General features: G+C 42.3%; 1 protein-coding gene and 1 pseudogene across 4 annotated transcripts; one reads left to right on the top strand and one right to left on the bottom strand.

The window, feature by feature from the left end:
• Nucleotides 1-938: 938 nt before the first annotated feature.
• LOC311133636 (E3 ubiquitin-protein ligase TRAIP-like) lies at nt 939-7,047 on the bottom strand. 3 transcript variants are annotated; one of them, XM_084167160.1, is made up of 16 exons: nt 7,006-7,047; nt 5,807-5,918; nt 5,609-5,666; nt 5,383-5,469; nt 5,211-5,250; nt 4,966-5,093; nt 4,776-4,870; nt 4,552-4,665; nt 3,256-3,343; nt 3,063-3,152; nt 2,843-2,931; nt 2,572-2,727; nt 2,420-2,468; nt 2,131-2,238; nt 1,860-1,910; nt 939-1,658 (listed from the first exon to the last, which is right to left on the bottom strand). In XM_084167160.1, exons 2-16 carry the CDS (start codon nt 5,902-5,904, stop codon nt 1,545-1,547), a joined length of 1,365 nt encoding a protein of 454 aa, XP_084023286.1. In that variant the 5' UTR covers nt 5,905-5,918; nt 7,006-7,047; the 3' UTR covers nt 939-1,544. The 3 variants fall into 3 exon arrangements, with proteins under 3 accessions (XP_084023286.1, XP_084023287.1, XP_084023285.1); XM_084167161.1 differs by having other exon boundaries at nt 6,666-7,007; XM_084167159.1 differs by lacking the exon at nt 7,006-7,047 and adding an exon at nt 6,178-6,301.
• Nucleotides 7,048-8,102: 1,055 nt separating this feature from the next.
• LOC311133448 (protein SAND-like) lies at nt 8,103-14,993 on the top strand (annotated as a pseudogene). Its single transcript, XR_014615372.1, has 3 exons — nt 8,103-8,235; nt 13,920-14,336; nt 14,548-14,993. The product of XR_014615372.1 is annotated as a protein SAND-like (transcript).
• Nucleotides 14,994-15,285: the final 292 nt, after the last annotated feature.

The raw sequence follows: 15,285 nt of genomic DNA, 5'->3' as shown, positions 1-15,285 counted from the left end.
ATTATATTGTGATTTGATTTGATGTAAACCTATTTGAAAATGAATACTGTGGCACTGTAATGGTCGACAAAATCACGATAGCCCAGTTCAGGTCACAGTCCTAGAACACAGAACACATGCGTGTAGCATTTACTCTGTGCCGAGGGGTATTGCGTTCTGATTTTGTCTGAACACAACTTAGTGGAGGTGGCTCAGTTTCCAACATTAAGTTATCTGCAGAAAGATACTTTTTTTGGTTTGGCTGGGATTATTGTACTCCTGAGTGGCGCAGTGGTCTAAGGCACTGCATCGCAGTACTAACTGTGCCACTAGAGATCCTGGTTCGAATCCAGGCTGTCGCAGCCGGCCGCGACCGGGACTCATGGGCGGCGCACAATTGGCCCAGCGTCGTCCAGGGTAGGGGAGGGAATGGCCGGCTGGGATGTAGCTCAGTTGATAGAGCATGGCATTTGCAACGCCAGGGTTGTGGGTTCGATTCCCACGGGGGGCCAGTATACAAAAAATGTATTCACTAACTATAAGTCGCTCTGGATAAGAGCGTCTGCTAAATGACTAAAATGTAAATGATTATGTTAGTTTTCAGGAAAAAAAAGGTGTTTGACATTTTTTTAGTCATTTTATCTTGATGGGTGTTTTTTTTATTATCTTAAAATACTGTGAATACGAAAATATAGATAAACCCCAATAATTCCACCCTTGTACTATTGTACTTCTATAGCTGTAGCCATTGAGGCTGCCATCATGCTTACATTGCCACCTGCTGGAGCTTTATTAAAAGTGTACAGTAAAACGGCAATGTACTGGCTAAGTAACAACCATTCTGTAGCATGGAGAGTGGACTGTATGGCACATTACTGGACCATGCTGTGGAGAGGATTTCTCTGCTACAGTATAATGAGATGCATAGTGTGTAGACTGAAAAAAAAAATACATAGTTTAAAAAAAAACTATAGTTTATTATTTCACAAACATACGCGATCTTACGCAATAATCAAGTAAAAGTATGCATCTAAAAAAATAAATAGCACTTAAAACAAGAGAATGATGTTCTGGGGAAGTGGAAAACAAATATTCAATACAATGCTGTATTACAATATTCAGACAGTGTTAGTAAAACAAGAAATGTTCAAGTGCGAAAGATAAGATGTTTTTGTAATGTACAACAGTCAAATGGCTGGCATTTCACAGATGCTAATAATCATAATGCAGGAAAGTTCAGTCAGCAGATAACCTCACACTCAATTATATGAAACAAATGCCTCAACACAAGATTACTACACACAGAGTTTAATGATGAGCCAAAGGAAGTCTCAATACATCAAAACAAATATTCTACACCAAAACATCTGCTGTGCCCATTCATGCCCAAAGCTCAGAGCGAGCCCTCAAGTAAGACGTGCAAACTAAAGTACACCATAGTCCTTTTACTTGACCGGTAAACCTATTCAGGTTGCTCCTCTCTCTATTGTTGCAGAAGGGCTGGTCCCTAGTGTCTGAGGTGCATCTGACACGCATGCATTAGTCAGGGATGGACAGGTCACAGGTCACTCCAAAAAACTGTCCAGAGTAAGGCAGGTGGAGATCTTGGGAGGAGCTGGTCGGGAAACCTTTTTTCTCTTTGCCTTCATCATGAGCGGGCGAATCTCTGACAAAGGAGACTGGTGTGGGTGGCCGAATTCAGGAAAATGGCATTCACCTGTTCCTCCCCTATTGTTTCCTATGAGATTAGTTACAGCAATGTATAACAGACATTAATCAATAGACATCATAGAGGATATAATACAGTCACAATATGTACTTCAACACCCACTTCAATGAGAAACACCGGTCAGGAAACCTGCATTTTAAGAAAAGGATACAGGTTGGAAGAATTTGGTTCTTCCTCCAAGTCCATCATAACCACTTCTGATCTGGAATATGAGATAGTCATACATTTTGTCATGTCATTGACAGTAACATGACAGGGATGTGGGTCATGTTTTAGAAGTCTTTAGGTGGAATGCACTGTACTTGAATACTGTAATTGAGGGTGTGAAAATGTGGAACAGGCCCGTAGTAAGAAAAATACCAGAATAATCATACAGTAACTGTAGTGTTGCGAGGGAAATACAATAGAGTCAGGTTACTTACAGCTCCCAGTTTACTCCTCTGGGGGTCCAGCATGCTGCCGAAGGTCTTCTTCCTGAACAGAATGGAGTTACGGAAGAATGTATCCATGGGTGCCGCCTCCTCTCTGGCCTGGGAGAATTCACAAACACAGAAGCTTATGGCATGCCATGCACACTAATGTACAACATGCCTAGCTTTAAAATGTTACATTAGTCATTTCGCAGATGCTTCTATCCAGAGCAATGTAGTCTACACAAAGTCAGTACATGTGGTGCATGTTTTAAGTGAACCCTTGGAAGTGGTAAAATACCTTGCTTCCAAACGAGGCGTCACGGTGTTTGGTTGGCGAGGACGACAACCTGAGAAACAAAGAACATAAGATAAATACTTCAGGAATGTTTAACAAATAAGTGTCAGGAGCATATGTCCCTTGTCAATGACACACTGTAGAGGGAGACTCACGTGGCTGGGTCCAGACGCATCTTTTTGGATGGGACCTGTGACGGCCTCTTATCCACCGGTTCAGGTGTGGTGATGTCAAAGGTCATGTTGAGGTCAATGTCCTCACTGTTGGCAGGCTGGTGGAGACGGGGCTGTTTCAGCTCCACTGGGGCAGGGCTGAAAGACAAGGGGGAAAGACCCCTATCAGTGACTAACACCAGATCAACCAAGAAGTTCTCTATATATTAAGTAGCATGTGTTGTGTAGAAAATCGATTGGTGAAGTGACAAACCTCTCGAAGACTAGTCGGCTCAAGGCTTCGTTAGTGCGGGTTGGTGTGCTCAGGGTCTTTTGAAGAATCTCAACTTTTTTCTTCAGACTCTAACAGTGTTAAAAACACAAAGTAGTGGATAGTAAACTCAGATTGTCAACTAAATTTGTATTTTTATTATCCAAATATAACATCGCTTATAATTTAGTGCTAATCATTTCTAGAATTAGGGGCACGTTACAGTGATCTCTTTGTCTGCGTTGGTCAAGTCATTTTGGACAGCTTTCATGTCATCCTTGGTCCTGTTCATTTCCATTGTGGCTTTCTGTAACTATAAAGATAAGAGAAACTGTCAGTCTCAGATTGGAAGTAGGTGAGACATCCCTCATTATCACAGAACATTTCAATGAATGCATTTTGTTTACATGCATTACCTTGTTGTTTGAAGCAAACACCTCCCTTTTGAGCTTTTCAGACATTTCATTTGAAGATCTGAGGCTCCCTTTAAGGTTGTCATACTCTCTGCAAAGGATAATAGCAATTACTTGATAAATATTAGGGGTGTAACGATCCATCTACTACATCGATGTATCGATTTATATTCCTATGATCCAACTACATCGATCTGTGCTCGGCGAGTTGGCCTTTTGGACAACATATATCAATCTAACATCGTTTTAAAATGTAATAAATCGATTGTATCGATACTAGGAAATAACCCATTGGATTTAAGCACGTCAGACTTTATATGGATGTTTTTTCTTAGCACTTTTAATGATAAAGGCTTTAAACATTACTCGATTCAGTCTGCCTATCCGTGACGTCATCGCCCCGCGCCAGCAGCAGCGCAAAGACAACAAAACATAGCATGGCGGACGACAGAGGAGAAGCCGACGAGCGAGAAATTATCAAGCCACCATTGCGGTCCTTACAAGAAACAGGAATCTAGGAAACTTCACCTGCACTGTCCAGTATCCAGGTATTTATTTCAGTCACACTGTTTGAATTTTTGGCTAAAAGGTCACTGAATCGTTTCGGATCGTATCGTTCTAAATGAACCAATATCGTCCTTGAATCGTATCGACAACCACGAATCGTGATACAAATCGAATCGTTGTTAAAACGAATCGTTACACCCCTAATAAATATCCTTACAAAACACTTTTGCCCTGACAATGTACACTGAGTATACAAAGCATTAAGAACACCTGCTCTTTCCATGACAGACTGACCAGGTGAAAGCTATGATCCCTTATTGATATCACTTAAATCCACTTCAAATCAGTGTAGATGAAGGGGAGGAGACAGGTTAAAGAAGGGTTTCTAAGCCTTGAGACAACTGAGAAATGGATTGTGTATATGTGCCTTTCAGAGGGTGAATGGGCAAGACAAAAAATGTAAGTGCCTTTGAACGGGGTATGGTAGTAGGTGCCAGGCGCACCGGTTTGAGTCAAGAACTGCAACGCTGCTGGATTTTTCACACTCAACAATTTCCCGTGTGTATCAAGAATGGTCCACCACCCAAAGGACATCCAGTTAACTTGACACAACTATGGGAAGCATTGGAGTCAACATGGGCCAGCATCCGCGTGGAACGCTTTCGACACCTTGTAGAGTCCATTCCCCGATGAATGGAGGCTGTTCTGAGGGCAACTCAATATTAGGAAGGCGTTCCTAATGTTTGGTATACTCAGTGTATAGTGCAAAAGTTTGAGTTTGACCTTCCTTACTTCTTGAGAGAGATGCAGTAGATGGAGAGCTGCTCCACGGCAGCCTGACCAACACCCATGTCACTGATCATGGACTCCACCTCAGCCCTCTGACCCTGTAACACCACATCCAGACTGGGAAGGACACACACACACACACATTAGTAACATATACAAGCCAGCACAGTATGGTTTGGGTCAGCACAATAGTGTGAAAATTATTATTGTGTGAGTCTGTGGGCTACCTCTCATATGTTTTCATTTTGGTCCTGAGTCGTCGGGCCTCCTCCTTAGCAGCCTGAGTCTCACTCTGCTGGTTTTCCAGGTATTTCATCTGTTTCTGAAAGTCCCAAAACCCTCAAAATGTTAGAGACATGTCAGGTAGAAAGGAGCATGTAAATACATTTGGCTTTGTTTGACAACTTAACATCCTACCCTGAGAGCTGAGCAGAGCATCTCTTTCTCGCCAATCTCCTTCCTAACACTGTCCAGGTCTTTCTTCTGCCTGTCCACAGTCTCCTTCAAGCCCTCTACCATCTTCAGTCTGTCCCTCCAGTCTCTCTCTGAGGATAGAAATACAAGTCAATGTTTCAACCGTCCAAATGCAAAAAATATTTACACCATCATAATGACACGTGGTCTATCAAAGCAAGCATCAGTTTTGTTCACTGGCCTCTTACCTTTGGTACTTAAAACAGCTTTCATTCTATCGAGCTCGTTCTGCAGAAGGAAAAAATGAAACACTAAATAAGCGACATCATACAATATCCCCAATTCACATGCCATGACAATGTTCTATTCAATGTTGCCACAACATGAGTAAAGACTGTAGTCCTCCTGGTGTAGGCCTACCTGCAAACACTCTGGATCCGCAGAGGATCCCTCTCCTTCACCACCAATGTCAAAGAACAACTTGTTGATAATGTGTCTGGTGCTAACCTGAGGGGAGAGACATAAAGATAAACATGTAGAACAAGTATTTGTAGGGTTATTTTGAGATGAATGGGATATATGTAATGTGTGTAGAATGAAACACCAGTGTTCAGAAGGGGTCACCAGTATTGCAAGTTAGTTCTACCTGTTTTCTACATTGTGGACATGTCTTGTTGGGGGCAGTCTGAAACCACTGAAGAAGACTGTAAGCAGAGGAAGGGGTGAAAAGTTACACACAACTGACATTTAACAATAGCTAGACAACTACATTTGGCTAGAGCACAAGTACTGGCTAGTCATAATATTTCCTTAATGTAGAGACTGACTGTCATTGGTAACTCACCATTCATAGTGGAAGGTGTGCCCACAGTGGATGGCAGCCACATCTCTTGAGTGATCGAAGAAATCTGAACAGATGGTACAGTAGGCACGAATAGGCATTTTTGAATACCACCCTGTCAAGAAAAAAGCAAGTTATCATGTTTGTGTTCAACATGGTCATGTTTGCTGGTTCTATTGTTGTTATCAGCTACCGGTAGCTAAGTTGCTAGCTAGCTAACGTTAGCTAGCTTTGTTATATTGGCAATGGTTATCTAACCAATAGTTAACAAACTAGCTAGCTGGCTAGCTCGCGTTAGCCAAGTAGCTAGCTGTTAACCCTCATTGTCACCTACGATACAGCAGGTTAGGTTGCATACATTCGCCCGTACTTACCTTAAAGCTATTGCGTATATGTTAAATTAATACTTATATTATTCATTGCAGTTCTAATAATTCTCGAATCCTGTTTACACCTAGCTAGCACACACGCAACACTCGCGCCGCGCAGTTCGAACGTAATAGTCCCCGCCCCTTGTGTGTGTACGTAATCATCAAAATGGTACGTTCAGATTTGTCTGCTTTCTTTCAGTCTGAGCTTTGCAGTGAAAGAGATTAGTCTAAACTAAACCGTCGCATTCTTTTAAAACTTGAAATAGTGTTAACCGCCACAAAACTAGCGAGTTTTATATAAACGAATCTACGGCAATCAAACCCTGGTGAAGTGAAAATACAAGCATTCGGGAACGTACCCAATACGCGCAAAAATGGGGAGAAAATACTTAATTACACATGGTACAATGATAGCGAAACTGGGGTGTATTCATTACGCCAATTCTGTTGCAAACCGTTTCTTAAACGGAACGAAACGGGGAGGGACCTACCTGAATTTGTCGAAAAGAAACTCGTTTTCGTTGCAAAAGGCAACTGTTTGTACTAATGATTGCACCCCTGTACCTCCGTGACCTGTCAGAAAATGATGTGCTAGCCAGCCTTAGCGAGTGGTATTATTTTACACATAAGGTGTGACACTCAACGGTTTACGATAACGTTACAACATTCAACATGCATTTTAATTCGACTCGAATAAATTAAAGGTAGCTATGCATTAAGAATATTTTGTGTAACGTTACACGCAGGAAAATGCATTAGCTTCTTAGCTAACTATCCTATTTAGCTGCATAGATAGCAGCTAAGTGCTGTCCAAAGATGTTCATAACTAACCCAAGATAGACCACTGCCTGTCGTTTGCAATGTAAACAAATGAGTCATAGTGGGCAAAAGGAGAGGGTAGAGCCAATCAGGAGCTTGCGAGATCCTATTGGCGTGTTCCAGCATGAATTGGCATATTTCCGTTAGGGAACGCCTACTTTGTGAAGGGCATGTGTGCAATATGTGCAGTAACTCAATTCGCCCTTGCACTCCTTCTAAACAACGCAATTAAGATAACAGATTTTAGTTTTGGGAAAAAAACTGTATTGAGATCAAATGTTTAATCAATGAGAACATTTGAAGAATGTAGCTAGGCCAAAATTAATTAATTAATCTTCTCCCACTGCCATATCTGGAAGTGAGTGGAAACGCCAAGCAAATGTTTCATATTTATACATCTGGCGAAATATCTGTCTCATTGTTTTATCTGTGTGCTGTCTCAGCAGGTCAGGAACAGCTCAAAGAAGATCAGCTCAAGTTGTTGACATTGTGGTGTGACATTATTGCCATAGAGAATGATAAAGGCCTCTAGTGGCCAATGGCCAAAAGGCCATATTAGCATTGGCACCGCAGCGCAATTGAGGGAGCGCAATTAAGGGCTTCCACCATTTTAATGTAGTCAACGTTGTGGGACTTCCAACTTCATTGGCTGATCCCTCCTGGTGATCCTGTTGGAGTCATGTCCAACTGGGTCATCAGGAGGGATCAGCCAATCGTGAAGAAGAAAATGTATTACTTAAAAATTGAGATAGCCTCAATGGCAATGCTCATGTTGTCACATACGCCATAACGGCACAGATACAATGATGAGGCCTCTTTCCATCTCTATGGCTATAGCCATTGACTTTGAAGAGTGTTGTACCAGTCATCTTTCCCTTTAATCTTTATCATGATAGCAACATAGTCACACAGAAACCCTGTCAGTGTATTATACTCAAAACGTTGAGTCAGGATGCACAAGGACACTATTGCTCATACAGAAACTCACTGTTTTATAAGCAGATGTTGACCTTTACCCCCTCTGTGATGTTGACAGACTTGGTATCTACTATCTTGTGTTTCAGGTGGTTGTCCCGGTAGTTACTTAGGTAGTTACTTAGGTAGCAGTGATGGCTGGAGACGTCCACAATAGGGGTGTGCCATGGGAGGTCCAGCAGAATGGCACCCTGGCACCAGTGGACTGTCTCCGCAACGAGAGGTCTGAAAACACCACCCCAGGCCTGGTGGAGGGCACAGAAGCAGGTGGGCAAGGCAACTCTAATGGTGGCATTGCGCTCCAGCAAGCGATGTCCACTTGTAGTCTACAGGTAGTGGGTTCGATCCCCGGGACCACCCATACACAAAAATGTATGCACGCATGACTGTAAGTCGCTTTGGATAAAAGCGTCTGCTAAATGGCATATTATTATTATATTATTATTATTATTATTATTACCTACTGTAGATGTCATGTTACTACAGAACAGCTCCCTTGTCAGAATAAAAAATCCAGTGGTTGTCCTGAACAATGTCACTTTATGGTGACATAAAATGAATAGTTCTCTAATTGAACTATGTGGCCACTTGAACATAGGCTAAATGGGCTGCTTCAATAATTTCCTCCAATGAAAACAGGAATTAGAATAATGTCTTGGATATTGGATACCCCTTGTCATTACCCCTACAACTCATCCAGAATGCCGCAGCCCGTCTGGTGTTCAACCTTCCCAAGTTCTCTCACGTCACCCCGCTCCTCCGCACACTCCACTGGCTTCCAGTTGATGCTCGCATCTGCTACAAGACCATGGTGCTTGCCTACGGAGCTGTGAGGGGAACGGCACCTCCGTACCTTCAGGCTCTGATCAGTCCCTACACCCAAACGAGGGCATTGCGTTCATCCACCTCTGGCCTGCTGGCCCCCCTACCTCTGCGGAAGCACAGTTCCCGCTCAGCCCAATCAAAACTGTTCGCTGCTCTGGCACCCCAATGGTGGAACAAGCTCCCTCACGACGCCAGGACAGCGGAGTCACTCACCACCTTCCGGAGACACTTGAAACCCCACCTCTTTAAGGAATACCTGGGATAGGATAAAGTAATCCTTCTACCCCCCCTTACCCAACCCCCCCCCAAAAATAAATACATATATATTGTAAAGTGGTTATCCCACTGGCTATAAGGTGAATGCACCAATTTGTACGTCGCTCTGGATAAGAGCGTCTGCTAAATTACGTAAATGTAAAAAATGTCTGTGTCATAATTTCAGACAGCAGCAGTGAAATAACTGTTGCATCCATTGTCGCCTGAGCAATGGAAGAAACGGAGCTGCTGCATCCCCACTTTCAAAATAGGAGTGCAAACGTATGTTTTTGCACCCCCACTTTTTTAAAACCAGAAAATCCATTAGGTCAATTTGTCATTTTCAATTATAAGTAATGTTTTGAGCTAGTATGTATTAAAATGGATAATTAACAGATTGCATTTTGCACCCCGTCCCCCGGGGCCTCATGATGAATGGCTTTGACCACTCGAAAGTTTTGCTTCGCTCCCACGCGCCACTGTTTTAGTTCAGTGCAGTTAGAAAGCACTAGTTGCACCGCTGGTGTATAAAATGAAAAGGCACCTGCAAAATAAATTTGTTTTTATCTATTTTGTTGTGCAGTTGTTACATTTGTATCGTTGTTTCATGCCCGATGGTGTTGGTCCAATGAAGTTGTTACATATCATTTGAGTAGCGTGCATCATGAGCTAATTCATTGTATCTTTTCACTTTGCCTGTAAGAACCATGATGAGTACGGCCCGGGCATGTCTTGGTTTCGATGTATCGCAGCCTCTGACTGAGTAGCCTTCCATCAGCGTACCAAAGGTTGCCCCCTTTGCAGAAAACTGCATGTCCGGTAGCTCGCGGGTTTTCGATGGAGTAGATCCCAATTGACAAAAAATAAGTAGTATATTACATAATTACATCTGAATTGTTTTCTCCTCCCAAGCTGTTTACAGGCTACGTTGTGTATTTTCCCAACATCAACCGGTTAAATCACATTGTTAAAATGTTTTCATTCAGTTACAAAAGTTACAGTCCTGGGTGAGCCCCATATGCGAGCGCACCGTGCCGCTTTGCCGTTACAATTTAGACTAGCTGTGCAACGTTATACGCGCATATGCGCCAAATGAAAAAGAACAGGATAATTTATACATCGTTAAAACTAACAGCGCTGCTTAGCTTGGTAAGTAATATCGACAAAATAAACAATTTCTACCCTCTTTGCATCAAATATGTATGCTGCTGAGACAAGTTAATTTTAAACATTTTCATGGTGACAGTGCTTCAAACAAAGGTACCAAAAAAAGTCCATGTTGGAGGAAAAACAGAACGGTCAGTTAATGTGCTTGCTGAGAATACATTTGTTATTCCTCATACTTTTCATGATTATTCTGTTTCTTCACGATTTGTTATCAAATACAGTATGTAGCAGACTCAATGTGGTTGTTGTTGAAAATGAAAATTGTTAAAAGAAAAATCAAAGTTCACATTTGTAATTACATTATTGTGATCGCAAAAATGAAAACTCGATGTGCAATTTAACAATGATTCTTCTTAACCTACGAAGCGAAAAATTCTAATTCAAATCCTTATTCCTCCCATTTTTTACTTCATTTCCTCATTGTCATGCATTATCCTGGCCACATTCTTAACAGTTTGGCCTGTGAATCGATCACTGTGGGTGGGATTGTCAGAGGAGGAGCAGGATATTTGTGAGAGTCACAGAGTTGGTAGGGTTTTAGACCTGTCAATCAATCACTATGGGTGGGATTTTCAGGGAAAGGCAGGATGTTTATGAGTCACAGGGTTGGTAGGGTTTCAGACCTGTCAATTCATTATTGGGGGTGGGATTTTAAGGGAAGGGATTAGATTAGTAATCTAGTCATTAAAACACGTTTTCAATATAATTTAGTGTGGCAAAACCTAAGAAAAATGGTTGTGTTCTTATTCTGCCCTGGAATTGCGTTCCCGTGCAAAACTAGACAGATAGCTAACAACTGAGTCTTCAATAAAACTTCCAAGGCGTGACTTTTCTTGAACGAATGTATTGAAAACGTTTATGTTGTGAAACTGCAAATACAGAAAATAATATACTTTAGTATTCAATTCACATACTGTAGCTGTACATTATACATTTCAAGTTGAAGTTGCATAAATACAAAGCAAGTGCCAAGTTACCATGTATCTGGCATGACGACAAACCAAATAGATAATTACTCTATGAGTAACAACTAGCCAACTCCTTTCATTACTCTAATAATGTACAAACACTTCTGTACAATAACAAAGCATATTACACTAGAAACAGTAACAAACTATAGTATGTTTTACACTTCTTTTACATGACGCACGAGCAACTAATACAGCTAACGGCATCCATGAAAGTCAATGCAATTTGCGTGAGTAAATGTAACCAACTAACATTGATAAGTAAGCAATTCTGTCAATAACAATATTATCATCACTTGCAATATGCTTGAATTGAACTTACAAACAAATATTTTCCGAGGCTGAAGCGTAACAAGAAATAGTTGCACTGAAAGAACTGTACAGTAGCGTTGTTTCTAGCTGCTTGTCTGCTTGCAGAATGACTACTTTACTTCCGGTTTTTGTCCATATTTCTAAGTACCAGAAAGCTCCACTAGGGGGCGCTAAACACCATGGAACACAATGAAAGTCACTCTTAATCACTATAATAAAATAATCTGTTACCTTCTAACAAGATGGCAGCACAGTTCTGTTCATAAATATGGATTTCCCCTGTTAAGAAACACTGTAGAATTACAGGAAAATTATTTTAAAAATATTCTCGGGAGGACCTTTTCATTACGGAGTTATCTCAAAGCTCTACTGACAACATTATATACAATAAAAACAACATACATTTAGAATCAAGGCAGGTAAAATAGCAATAGTGGGCTAAGTTCTAAATACATTTTAGATTGGGCTAGGACTATGTAAAAGACAATATGTAGAAGTGGGTTTTAAGGCCCGTTTTAAAAGTTCAGAGTGATGGCGCGGCTCTCAGATGGTCAGGGAGATCATTCCATAGGTGAGGGGCAAGGGAGCAGAAGGCTCCGTCCTCCATAGTTTGGAGACGTGTCTTGGGGACTTGAAGAAGTAGGGAGTGGCAGGAGCGGAGAGTGCAAAGTAGCTCGCTGATTGAGATGAGGTCGCTGATTTAGGTGGGACTGAAACCATTCAAGGCTTTAAATACAAGCATGAGGATTTTTAAGTCAATCCTGTAGTTGACCGGTAGCCAGTGGAGTTGGCCCAGGATCGGGGTGATGTGGTCTTACTTCTTGGTCCTGGTAAGGACCCTGGCAGCAGAGTTCTGGATTAGTTGGAGCCTCTGTAGTGATTTGGCAGGGAGGCCCCCAAACAGCGCATTTCTGTAGTCAATCCGAAAGAAAATGAAGGTGTGGTTGAGTTTCTCTGCATCTGGCTGGGAGAGTGATGGCATGCATGACCCGGGCAATGTTTAGAAAAAATTATGTTTTACATATTTGTTTTATGTGGGCATCAAAGAACAGAGAAGGATCAAACTTGACTCGTAGGTTGGAGATTACAGATGACAGAGGACAGGTGGATGGCCTGGCTGTTGATTGTAGGGCAGATGTTTCCAACACTGGTGACCTGCTTGGGTGTCCCAATAAGTATAGCCTCAGTCTTGCTTCTGTTCAACTGGAGGAAGTCTCTTTCATCCATGCCCTGATGTCCTCTAGGCAGCTGCTGAGTTTTGCTAGGACTGAGATGGTGTCAGGTTTGGTGTTAATGTAAACCTGGGTATCGTCAGCGTAGCAGTGGAAGTTGATGTTATAATCTCGGAGGATTTGGCCGAGAGGGAGCATGTAAATTAAAAACAGGATGGTAGGGTGGGGTATGCAAAATTTGTCAACTTTGAGCACCTCCATCTCCGAAATGTTTTGGCATTCAGGTCCAAAAAGTTACTTTCTGATCACTTTTACCATGGACAAATATGTACGGAAAGTTTGGTTCAAATCAAAAGGGGTGCAGTCAAAAAGTGATTGAAATCAAATGGAACGACCCTGTGAACAAACTGTCAGTGTGTGTTGACTGGATAAGAGGGAGTAGGAATGTCCATGTACAAGAGCTCACATGTATCCTTTCTCATCCACATACTTTTCTTCCTGGAGTTAGAATAAGTGGTATTTGAAATAAGTGGTAGGTTTTGCTCTGTTTTAGACTATGAGAGTATGTGGGTTGGATTATGATTGATAGGGCACGCTTGTTTATTGAAAATAGGACTCAAGAACTGGGAAGCTTATTGTGTTGGCTTGTACCACCAGTGTTGAATCTGTTTTTTTGGTTTATGAGTTTCAACTTTCTTTTCATTGATTTTATATTTCCAGTGGAGAACTTAAATCATTGTCTGACCTGGCAAAAGACTTGAGAACTCTGGTAGATGGAAGTGTCATCTAGATTAGATCAATATCCAATAGGATATGACTTGCTGTCATTCAATGAAAGATGGCCTCCCTCTTTTTCCCATTCCCCTTAGGCACCCATGTCATAGTGGTGTTCTACTGGAGGCTATCATAATACACACCATTCATGATCTCTGTCTGGAATGACTTTTTAGTGTCGTAGTCAAAGCACAGTTGAAGTAGCTCAATTCTCTTTCCTTCCAGGAAGATCCATATACTGATTTCAGTTTTACTTTATTACACTTTTACTCATTTCCTTTTTTTGCCTGTAGATTTCACTATTTCATCAATTGGCATTTGTACATAATAGTACAATATAACAGACCAATCAATATTTAACCCAGGGTTTGCTGTCAGGACAGTGAGTTAAGCCATATATGCTCCCCCTGTATTCATATGTTTATGAGAATGGGTTTATGTCAAGAATCACTGTATTAAAAACATCTCATCTCCACAGGTGCTGGCTAGGAGAGTGCCATGTTTGTTCATGCACAGTCCTTTGAGGACCTGACTGCTGACAGTGAGGCGACTACTGAGACGGAAACTGAAAGAGACTCTGTGCTTGTGGAGTCAGGAGAGTCTGCAAAGGAGGAGGCTCTGTGTCTGAGGGCTGAGGAGGAGACCCAGAAGGAGAAGCAGCCTGAGGTGGAGGTAGAGAAGGAGGAGGTGTGCCCAGAAAGCAGGAGTAAGGAAGAGGATGTGTGCAGTGAGGCCTGGCGTAGCCACAGGAAACGTGTTTGTACTGAGTGAGGCAGGCAAGCCCATCTACACCCGCTTCGGCACAGAGGAGGCCCTCTCAGCACCATGGGGGTCATGATGGCACTGGTCTCCATCGTGGAGGCAGACAATAATATAATCCGCTGCATTCACACAGGTGAGTAGAAGGTGTGGGGAGTATCTCTGTGGAGTGGAAAAGTAGAGTTAGAGGGTAAAGTTGCCTTGTCATAGTTTTTGTCAGTGAACAACCATGAAGTAGGCTACATAAAATCAAAGCTCAGTCAGTAAGATATGCCATATTGCAAAAAAAACTGTCTGTCTGTACTGTAGATGTTTCATTGCCCTCTCATTCAAATCTTCTGTTCAAGACGGTTACAAAGTGGTGTTCCTTCACAAGACTCCTCTGGTCCTGGTGGGCGTATCCCGGACCTGTCAGTCAGATAGAGAGCTGACGCGTGAGCTGCAGAACATCTACTACCAGATCGTCAGCCAGCTCACCCTCACCCAGCTCAACCACATCTTCCAGCACAAGCAGAACTACAACCTGTGCTGCCTACTGGCAGGCTCCGAGCACCTCACGGACAACCGTGACCCGGGCCTGCTCCTCAGCACTGTCACCTGCCTCCCCCTGGCCAGCTCCACCTGCGATTTGGTCTCCTCCAGCCTGTAGGCTGCCAAGACCAAGAGCCTGGTCTTCTCCATCCTCCTGGCTGGGGACCGTCTGGTCACCCTGGTACGCAAGAAGGACCAGTACCTGCACCACATGGGTATGGGTAAAAAACCTAGCAAAAAATGTTTAGCTGACATGGGCTAGTTGATCTGGACATTTCAGACAAGTTATAAATAGCTGTCTAAGGAATGCATGACTGACATGACAAGAGGAAAACTGATGATGCACTACCCAATTTCGAAATTGCTCCTTGTGCGTTCTACTATTAAAACTTTCAAGAGTAAGTTGAAAGCTGGACTGAGTTCCTTTAAAAAAAAAAATACAAATAATAATATATTTTTTGGGGTGGGGGAACCACCTTTTGGGAACCACAGTTTGGGAGCCGCTGGTGTACACCATCACGGCTTATACGGCTTATAGTCCTTGTTACCAATCT

Source organism: Coregonus lavaretus, assembly GCF_964263955.1.
Source record: "Coregonus lavaretus genome assembly, chromosome: 8".
Lineage (NCBI taxonomy): Eukaryota > Metazoa > Chordata > Actinopteri > Salmoniformes > Salmonidae > Coregonus > Coregonus lavaretus.
The sequence above is the reverse complement of the archived record's forward strand: the minus strand, read 5'-3'. Positions and strand labels throughout refer to the sequence as shown.

Excerpts from the sequence above, each read along its gene's own strand:
- LOC311133636 (XM_084167160.1), bottom strand. The coding sequence starts at position 5,904 with ATGCCTATTCGTGCCTACTGTACCATCTGTTCAGATTTCTTCGATCAC. Across the intron at positions 2,932-3,062 it reads ACGCAGACAAAGAGATCACT|AGTCTGAAGAAAAAAGTTGA; the intron begins GTAACGTGCCCC and ends TAACACTGTTAG. Across the intron at positions 2,728-2,842 it reads AGCCGACTAGTCTTCGAGAG|CCCTGCCCCAGTGGAGCTGA; the intron begins GTTTGTCACTTC and ends CTTGTCTTTCAG.